Source organism: Nicotiana tomentosiformis, chromosome 1, assembly GCF_000390325.3.
Source record: "Nicotiana tomentosiformis chromosome 1, ASM39032v3, whole genome shotgun sequence".
Taxonomy (NCBI): domain Eukaryota; kingdom Viridiplantae; phylum Streptophyta; class Magnoliopsida; order Solanales; family Solanaceae; genus Nicotiana; species Nicotiana tomentosiformis.
Genome location: NC_090812.1, coordinates 26733176 through 26743471, shown reverse-complemented (window position 1 = coordinate 26743471; position 10296 = coordinate 26733176). Strand labels below are relative to the sequence as shown.

General features: G+C 35.6%; 1 protein-coding gene across 2 annotated transcripts; it reads right to left on the bottom strand.

The window, feature by feature from the left end:
• Positions 1 to 594: 594 nt before the first annotated feature.
• Positions 595 to 8413, bottom strand: LOC104119406 (shaggy-related protein kinase NtK-1-like). 2 transcript variants are annotated; one of them, XM_009630905.4, is made up of 13 exons: positions 8222 to 8413; positions 7369 to 7530; positions 7151 to 7243; positions 6853 to 6912; positions 6456 to 6728; positions 6040 to 6114; positions 4290 to 4346; positions 4055 to 4195; positions 3897 to 3947; positions 2157 to 2252; positions 1986 to 2069; positions 1035 to 1137; positions 595 to 948 (listed from the first exon to the last, which is right to left on the bottom strand). In XM_009630905.4, the coding sequence occupies exons 2-13, from the start codon at positions 7480 to 7482 to the stop codon at positions 866 to 868; spliced, it is 1230 nt and encodes a 409-aa protein (XP_009629200.1). In that variant the 5' UTR covers positions 7483 to 7530; positions 8222 to 8413; the 3' UTR covers positions 595 to 865. The 2 variants fall into 2 exon arrangements, with proteins under 2 accessions (XP_009629200.1, XP_009629201.1); XM_009630906.4 differs by having other exon boundaries at positions 8226 to 8367.
• Positions 8414 to 10296: the final 1883 nt, after the last annotated feature.

Below are 10296 nucleotides of genomic sequence, written 5' to 3'. Positions count from 1 at the left end.
TTCGAATAGCATAGTCTAATGACGTCGATGCCCAGCTGAATCTGAAGAACATAGCATTAACCACCATTTTACAATATACTAACACCAGTTGTCACCAATCTTTGGGTCCGTTTGAGTGGCTCAACGCTTTTCTGAAATCTTACAAAGACTTGGAGAAATCACTTGACCCATTGAGAACAAAAAAGTACTCCGTACATCCGCCATTTCACAGCAGTTAGTCGATGATAGAGTTAAACTCCTGCTAATTAATAGTGCACAGTTGTTTTTACAACATCAAATTAAATGACATACAAAGATATGGAACTGACTATAGTGACACTAATTTTGTGGCATGTAAACATGCTATGACTGACTAAAATACACAGTATAAAAGTGTTACACTGCCAATGTATAAAAGCTAAATTCTATTTCATCGGACAATCATGTCAGCAGGCTGTACTGAATAATGTCTCGCTGGGGACAACAAAATCAAATGTCGGTCAATCGTTAAAATACCAAGTATCTCAGGAGTGACATATGCCAATATCACAAGCGAGAGAAACGGCCATATCAACCGTCACCCTACCATCACTTTGAAATCCCATAATAATAATGTTCACTCAAGACTGTTAATTCTTAACCACATAATGTTACAAGCGTAGGACATACAGGAACAGGGTAAAAGGAACACAATTTGAAGATCGGGTATTTGTTAAAGATCAATTCCCTACATCTGCTTTTACAAAACAAGATAATAACAACAATAATAATAATACAAAGGGACAACAGATACATGGGGGATAAGGGAAAGAAAAAACAAATTGATACAGAGAAGAAACACGGCTTCAAAGGGTACACTTAAATTATTCTATCATTAGGCAGGAACTCATAACCCAAGGGAGGGGCACTGTTTTCTGGCGTGCTCTGGAACCAACTTCACTAATGTCTCTGCATGCACATTCTTCAACTCTGGTGACAAGAAAAAACAGTTTCAATAATTCAATTTCAACTATCGAAATGAAGTCAATCTGATAGAAGTCTAATCAGCAACATACCGTGAGCCTTAAAGTTAAACAAGGGAGGAAGGAAACGTCCATTAGGCAGGCGTGTATTGGGATCACGAAGCTCATCAAAAAAGGGGTGAGTCAAGGCATCCAACTGCATTCAAAATTTATACACCTATCACAACTTAGAACGAGACATGAATTCTTGTAAAATTGCAAAATAAACTACAACATGATCACCCAAAGAAACAAAGATATATATGCTTTGTACAATGAACAAACTCCAGAACCAAGCCATGCATATCATTTTAACAGTGTGACTAAATTGAAAGATCTAACAGAACAAAAACTCAGTATAGCCATGCTTGAACCATGAAAACCATAGCTTCAACAATGTATAAAGTTTCATTGAGAGAACTAAGCAAGGCCAGTTATTCTGTACATACCATTTAAACAAACAAGTATCCAAATGAGTGGAAGAAACATTGCTCGTGATGCCTAAAAGTACACAGCTTCAAAACCCAAAACACCTACATCTTATACTTCTACTCTGTTGGCGAGATATCTGATATTAAGTAATAAACCAAGCCACAACGCACATCAACAAAATACTCCCGTCCCAACAATGGAAGGATCCGTGATCACATCCTTCCAAATAGTGCATGCACTGCATCTACTCATCAGATGGTGGTATTTTGAACCTGAAGTCTCAAAAAAAGTTCTGCTTTGACTAACCATAACATTGCTCTTCAAGAATTCCCTTTTTATTTTTTTGTTGTGATTGGTACACTTCAAGAAATTATATGAAGGCATAAAGACGAGAAGGGAGAATGCCATGGTTGTCAGCGAAAAAATTGTTCATGTTTAATCATTTACAAGATGTCTAGAATATCACACTATGCTCAACACTGAACATAGATAGAGCAAGATGACCCATGTATAATCAGTGAGTACACAGAGGCATAAGAGATTGGCTCAAATAAACAATTGTGGTATACTTACAGCAGCACAGCGTAAGTTAGGAGAGTACTGCAGCAGTCTTGAGACCAGATCAACAGCTTCTGGAGGCATGCGCTTATGAAATATCTGAAAATCAAACATTATAACTGACTTGTTGCTTTATATATACAGTCCGATGAAGGAGTTGGTTATGATAAGTTGTATTTCACGTACCTTGTGCCATGGATGAGCTTTAATTTGAGGAAATTTAAACTCATTGTAGTTGGGATTCATACATTTAATTTCTTCTCTTGTAGGAGTGCCCAAAACCTGCAAAATATAATGGGAGATATATATAGTTTGGGCAGAGGAAATATCAACATCAGGCCAAAAATGAGAACAAATGAAATAACACGGCCATACAAAAGGTTGTGTATCTTCTTAGCCATATTTATAAAAGACAGCAATTGAAATGTCAATAATACAGAAAGCTGCCTTATCACTAAAAAAGATACTTCTATTTCACTTTCTTTTTAGTTACAGCAATTCCATATCTGAAACTGTTACATCAAGCAGAATAACAGATTACATGTACGCCATAGTTCTAATTCCTCAACATCCAGAAAAAGCTCCTTCCTTGAATTACAATCTAGAATCTATGTCTGTTAGACAAACTGAACTTAGCACAGAATAAGAACCTCTATTTCCAGAACACGCACCCTAGTAGAGGCCAAAATCATTGGCAGGTAAAGACTATTCAGGTCAAAATCTCATATTTCTAGAACCAGATGCATTACAAACTATTCAGGTCAGAGTCTCCAATTTCAGAACCAGACTCCAACTTTTTGGTGGGTGGCCTCATCTACACTATAATTGGTCCAAAAAGCCCATCCCACCATCCTCAGGGCTACTCGATTCACAAATCATAAGAATAATAACCTTAAGCTTGGTTGAATGGCAGTTCGAAAGAGGTGGATCTTCACCTTAATATCAAACCGTGGAAAGAACAGCTAGGAAGCAGTGTTCAAACTGAAAAACAGGTTAATCTGTATGTATATTGACTTTAGTCCCTTACCTTTTCTGTTAATTTCTTTTTTTAATTCCCTTATTACATCTTAAGGAATTCCCCTCAAATGATTAAATTGATAGGGATGTACTGAACCAGCCCCCAGAAAAAGCTACTATCTCCCTGATAAAATGCATTCGCAAAAAAACAGTTGTGGAAGGCAGTAATTTGGCACTAAAAATCACACAAAGGTTTCAACACAACATTGCAAGACAAGTAATTGACAATGCCAAAACAGAAAGGCAGGAAGAAGGCCTATAAGAAGCATGATTGGATGCAATAAATGAGAAGAAAACCCAAAAAGAAAGAGAAAATAAATGAACACATCAGGCCCCCATGGTTTTGGTCTAGTGGTAAGAACAAAGCACGTGATGTGCGGGTTAGGCGCACATCACGGGTTTGAACATTGCTGCAAACAATAGCCTAATATTTAAGTAGAAAAGAATAGAGGGCCAGGCCCATTATCTATGGCGTTTTTAACCATTCCCCACTGGCCCTCGGGGATTTCTCGAATATCAAGAATGTTAATAACTGGAGAATGATTCCTGCAGCAATTTTTTGGTGCGTTTGGAATGAAAGGAATGGTAGGTGCTTTGGTGGGATTTCAACTCCAGTTCACTCTTTGAAAGCTAGGTGCTTAGTTAATTTGTTCAGCTGGTACTCTCTTACCCCTGTAAATAGTGTTAACTTTTTGGATTTCGTTAGCTCCTTGGACCTAGTTTAGAAACTCATGTACTGGATCTAACACTATTTTGTAACTCTTTTAATTAGCATCCTTTAGTGATATCATTTACTTCATCAAAAAAATAATGACAATGACTGAACATCAGCACAAAAAAAAACAGAAAGCTCATGGAAAGAAAGTGAAAGGGACTGCAGACAAGGAAATCAAATAAAAAGGAGATTACCTTAATGATCTCAACAAGCTGGTCAACTCCACTTTCACCGGGAAACAGAGGCTGAAATGGGAGAAAGAAAAGAGTGAGATGAGAGAATTGTCCATGTAAAACAATGAATACAGAACATGGTCATAATAGGCTAATAATAGGAGAAAGTAACAACCTACCTGACCAAGAAGTAGCTCAGCTAGGACACAGCCAGCAGACCAGATGTCAATAGCAGTAGTGTACTCTGTTGCACCAAATATGAGCTCAGGTGCTCTGTAATACCTAGAGCAGATGTAAGAAATATTTGGTTCTCCTTTAACCTGCCAAAAAAGTAGAGTGAAATATACAATCAGAAAAACACCATATAGACTCAATGTTAGGATGGACGAGAGACAAGCAAAAATGGAAACACACCAGAACTTTAGCACTCCCAAAATCGCATAACTTGACCTGGTGGGTATGTGGGTTCACCTGCCAAAAAGAGTACAGGCCATGGCTGCTTAGTATCCAGAGAGAAGCGTGAGATGGGAAGGGGCAGCACAAATAATTCTTAATAGCATTTGATACATGTTCAATGGTCATAAGAAACGATAGGTCAAGGAAAACAAACTTTTTTGAGAGAAAGGTAATTAGGTCAAGCAAAATAAATAAAACCTTTCCTTTCAAATTCTGAAGAAAATTTGCATCATTCTGTGACAATTAAAAGTGCAGGGATATAGGTTCTCCTATTATATTTTCGAGTCGCATCAAGTATTTCGTCTTTCGTTGCTTCTTTTTAGTCTTGTTTAGATTGCAATCCCCTCAGGAGCCCATAAGTAGGATAAGCAATAGCTAGCAAGCTGATTCAAATTATTTTAATCATACGTAAGCAAAGCAGAATAAATTGCCTGTCTAGATAAGCCCATAACAGGTGCACCAAAAACTTTTCTTTTGGACAAGTCACAAGTGCGCCAACTATGTTACTATCAGTCTGATCTCACATATTACTACTATCTTTGTAAGAGAATTCATAAGAAATTGAAATAATCCTCCTTCTCTCTTTTAGAAGTAATAATCAACCAAATTGCATTACTCTTCTCCATAAACCAAATCATCAACAAACTTTCACGTATCTTTGATACAGTTTTTTTCCCCAGTATATTTGGAGTAGATATTCACAATAATTTCTTTTTGATAACTATGATATCCAGTCCAGCTTGCTCGCACCTTAACTAATTCCATAAGTTGCACGGACTCTTCGTTTTTGGTGCCGCACCCGTCTCGACACGGGAGCGGGTGCGGGAGCGGGATACGTCCTAGATTTGGTCAACTAACTTCGGATACTTTAAGTCCATCGACAAATTTGGGGGGAAATTGAGATTTTGATTTCTCAAAATTAAAAATAAAGCAGATTTAAGACATGGGAAATGGCATACCTTCAATATTGTAGTACTTTTGTCTCATATTTGCTGCTTTGTGTTTCAGAAAAACCAAGAATTCAAGGAGTCGTGTTCTGAGTTCGGACTTCCGGTAGACAGTAGCAGCGATATAGATGGAGAGTTGGTGGAAGGCCTTGAATGGCTTTCTTTTTCTCTTCGTAGCTCTATTTTTTTTTAATTTTGAATTTCTTTAGCTGAATCCCCACACCCGTATCCATACTTGGATCCGCACCCCCGAATCTTAAAATTTAGATTTTGCCGAATCCGACACTCGGATCCGTGCCCGTATCGGATGCCCGCACCCGAGTTCGAGCAACTTAGCTAATTCCATGAGATATCTGCTACCTCCCACCAGCAACAGGTACCAGATAACTCTATCCACCAAGGCTTGGATAGATGGAAAGAAATCACCTAGTGTTTTTTGTCTCCACGGGGAATTGAACCTGAGACCTCATGGTTCTAGCCCACTTCATCGACCACTACGCCATACCCTTGTATTAGATATTCACAATAATAATATATATTATATTCACAATAATAAATATTATAATTGCAGCAAAAGGGTTACGAACTAGGGTAGGGGTAGGTTGCGTACATCCTACCCTCCTCAGACCCCACTTATGGGATTACAATGGGTGGTAGTTGTTGTTGTTGTTGTTGCAGCCAAAGGGTTACGGGCAACAACAATTTTTAACCAAAAGCTAAAGGGAAATAAGCAAAAAAGAGAATGGGATAGATGGGTATACCAAAAGATTCTGAGGTTTGATGTCCCTGTGACACACTCCAATAGTGCGGTGTATGTAAGACAGCGCCCTGAAAATCTGCCACACGGAAACAGCATCTCGTAATTCAGCTATATTACAAAATACAACCCCCTCAAGAAAATCAAGAGCTATCAAGTACATAAACAACAAGGTAACTGTGTAAAAATAGTTGCTCATTAAAATTACCGCGGTTGGATGAACTTTTTTAAGTTTAGCCCATCCCTCAAAACAAGCAAAAGACTAGAAAAATATTGGAGCAATTTACCAATACTGTCTTCCCGAACATGCCCTTTTTTATAAAACAAAAGGAAAAACAATCTCTTGTACAACGGAATTTGCTGAGATCTCATATTTGGCGTTCCTCACAAGGAGACAACTCACAAAAAAGAGTACACTACCTGATATGTATAAAGCTTCACAAGTATCAATGGCATCCTTTGGTTCAGCTTATTGTAGTGTTTGATAACACGGTGAACAGTTTCAGGGACATACTCAAGTACCAAGTTAAGATATAGTTCATCCTTGTCAGTTGTCGAAAAGAAGCAGTGTTTAAGAGAGACAACATTAGGGTGGTCAAGAAGACGCATGGTCTGCAACTCCCTGTTCTTATATCTCTTGTCTTGAAGAACCTTCTTTATGGCAACAGTTTCACCAGTCTCTAAGCATTTTGCCTGAGTAACCAAATCAGAGAATCACATAATTCTGCACATTATAGCTCTCGCATGGGTGTAGGAAGCGTATTTTGATAGGCATACATGAATGATGACCCGTGTAATGAAGAAAATAAAGTAATACCTGAAACACCACTCCAAATGATCCTTGTCCAACAACACGTTCAGCCATGTAACTAATAGTCTGCAATCATTTCCACCACAGAAAAGAACATGAATAAGAAAAGCAACTACTCCATAAAGACCATTTGAAATTATGCAATTTACAATTTGACCTGTAATAAGAGCATGTGTCTACCCCTAATCAATTCAATTGTCTTAATCATCAATTCAAGAAGATGAAAGCCGGAACCACCAAACTTCTCCACAACCAACAGAACCAAACAGGAACAAACATCAAAGTGAGAGACATGGCATATTACCTGTTTTGGCTGGCCATTTCTACCACCAATAGTTGTCACGATTATGTGGCCCGTCTCAGTCCCGTTACCATCGACAATTGCTGCTTCCATTTCCTACAAATAAACAATTAAATCTGGTGAATAAAGTTGGAAAAGGAGAACACAATCGCCACAAAAATAAAAGATCTAATAAAGAAAAAAACAAAAAACAAAAAGTCTATGCTCTTTAATATGCAGACCTTATCATCCCTGATTCTCATGTCATTCATCTCCTCAGGCAACCTATCTACCCCAGCATTATGGCCACTGGATTCTCTCAAACCCGACGTGGGTGCTAAACCCACAGAAGCCATTTCCAAGAAAAGCTTGCTCACTATTTATCACCTCAAAAGGTCATTCACCTGAGCAACATGGTATCAAAAACAAGAACATTAAACACATATCCTACAAAGGTTCGCTTTATTATAAATCATATCAAAGTAAATAATATTTGGGGCAAAACCTCCAATCAAACAGTTCAAATATACACGACTTCAGCTCAATATCAATGTCACAGCACAATAACAAATACTAAAGCAGAAATAGCTCCGATTGAAAATCACAGCTGGATTCCAACAAATATTTCTAAAAAAACGAAAACCAAAATTCCTAAACATCCACCTAGGAAAAATTAACATAGATTTGAAAACTAACGAGGTCAAACTCTACCTTTTCCGTACAAGAGAAAAAATCGGGGAAGAAAACTAGCAACGGCGCGAATATTTTTCAGGTATGACAGAAATGGAAAATACAGATATCAGAGAAGGAAAAAAATTAAACAAGATAACACAATACCAAATCCAAAAGACCGTTTCAAAATAGGTAAAAATCAATAAACAAAATTACGCAACAGCCGGTTTTAATAATTAAAAACCCGACAATAACGAATTATCAAAATTTACAAAAAGATCTAAGCAGATCCATAAACAACCCGATCCATAGGAATTTAAACCGAAAGATGGAAAACGGATCTACAGCGAAGAATAACGGAGCTAAACTAATTTCCCAAAACAAGAAAAATGAGAGAAATATGAACAAGATAAAGGTGGTTACCGACGGAATCAAAATGTAGAGGAGATGGAGAAAGACACCGATCACCGGCGGCTCTCCGACAAAAATTGTGGCGGAGATGATACCATCACCATGAGATGAGAGAGAGAAAAAATACAGAGAGAAAGAAGAACCTGATATTGATTGAGAGAGAGAGAAAGAAAGAGAGAGGTGTTTTTATTTTTGCTCTATCTCATTTATTTATTTATTAATTTCATACATTTTTGTTCACAAATCTTTTGGGTTGGTAAATGCGAAGAGTGTGACAGTCAAAGCTGAAGCAATATAAAATACATTTTGGTCGGTCTAATTTCCTGATGATTTTTATAGGCACAAGGATTAATACAGAACTTCTTTAATGTTATATTTTATGTAGTAAAGAAAAATAAAAGAAGTTTAAATAATTACTCGTAATTGATTGTGAAATAATTTGACATTGACAAAATTACACAAGTACTATATATATAAGTATCATGTTAGGGAATTTTTAGTGGCCTAAAAGTTAGTTAGATTGATTATCAAACTAAGTTTTAGAATATGAGTAATCAAATGAATTCTAATCTTAAAAAAATTTGTAAGAAGTAGTGTGTAATTTCAAGACAATTGCCACATGATTTGGACAGAGAGAGCAATTAGACTTTACTAGAAAATATATTAAAATTAAAACATATTTCATAAATTACTTGTATCTTGACCGTTCAAAGCAAACTTTTAGAATTTCCAGTGTTTAACGAAAAAGAAAAGAAAGGCGCAATGATTTCGGCGCCACGGCCAGCAGCAGTTTTGGACAACACTGTTGTTATAGGGGCACACCTCATGCTGAAGAGAAAAATCCAAAAAACCCAACAAAAAAACAATTAAGGAGTAGACATCTCATGTTTTTTTTACTTTGTAATTCAATACTTGTAAATTGTACTCCTTTTGTATAAATAAATAAAAAATGATGATATAGATGATTGTCAACTATTTAATTATTATTTTAATCCAAATTATTGTAATTAAATTTGATTTCCTAAATAACGCATAGCTTCTATTCTTTTTCCTTTTTCATGTGAATGATTTTTTTCTTTTTTGTTCTTAGAAAGTAGCTCCTCCTTAATACCGGACAAAAAAAAACGGATGTCCACTTCGTTTACATTATATCTCGAATTAAAGAATTAATAAATGAGATCCAAAAGTATTAGAAAAAAGTTGGAACATGGAACACTCACTTACGCTGAATACACGTCAGGATTTGGATTAGGTTTTTTTTCCTCATTCTTCAAGTTCTTCTTGGGTCCTTTTTTCAAAACTAAGTAGGCGTTTGGACATAAAAATTATTTTTTTTTTAAAAATATAGTATTTGAAGTTAACTTAAAAAATAGTATTTGAAATTATGTTTGGACATGCATTTCACTTAAAAAACTATTACAGTTTTGTGAATCGGGAAAATAATTTTTTGAAAATTTTGATTTTTAAAGAACTCATTTTCGAAAAAATTCCAAAAGCTTGCAGAATTTCATAAACAAACACATTTTTGAAATAAAAATTCGAAAGAAAAAAAAACAAGGACAAAAGGGTCCTAAGTACTACTGTTTTTACTGTATTTGCAATAACAATTTGGATCCCAATTATAACGAAGATTGAATAGGGTATAAGAAATTTTTGAAGTTAATAAATAGGAACTGTTCGCTCTTATTAAATTTAAATTATCTTTATTTTTTTAGATTTTATGTTTCCTTTCTTTTTTTGAGACTCCATTCTTTCCGTTTTATTCATATCTAAGAATTTGTACAAAGTACAAATCTTCCAAAAGGTGTATAGTCAAACCTCTCTATAACAGTCTCGTTTGTTCCGATATTTTTTGGCTTTTATAGCGAATGACTGTTATACACCTATAATAGCATTTGACATTTAAATATTTTTTGATTGTTATAGATAAAACTTATCCAAAAAAATAATTATTTCTCTTTTTTTTATGTCACATATAAAAAATAAAAAAAATTTCAAATTTAAAATCTCATAAGATATTCATATTTCACTAGGTATATATTGAAGAAAGCTGATACATTATTAATAAATTCATACTAAACGTACAA

What these genes read in the sequence shown, in the direction of transcription:
- LOC104119406 (XM_009630905.4), bottom strand. Translation starts at nt 7,482, where the DNA reads ATGGCTTCTGTGGGTTTAGCACCCACGTCGGGTTTGAGAGAATCCAGT. An exon ending in TGAAGCTTTATACATATCAG is followed by an intron (nt 6,115 to 6,455) that starts GTAGTGTACTCT and finishes TCCGTGTGGCAG; the next exon opens with ATTTTCAGGGCGCTGTCTTA. An exon ending in CTAACTTACGCTGTGCTGCT is followed by an intron (nt 1,138 to 1,985) that starts GTAAGTATACCA and finishes TTTTGAATGCAG; the next exon opens with TTGGATGCCTTGACTCACCC.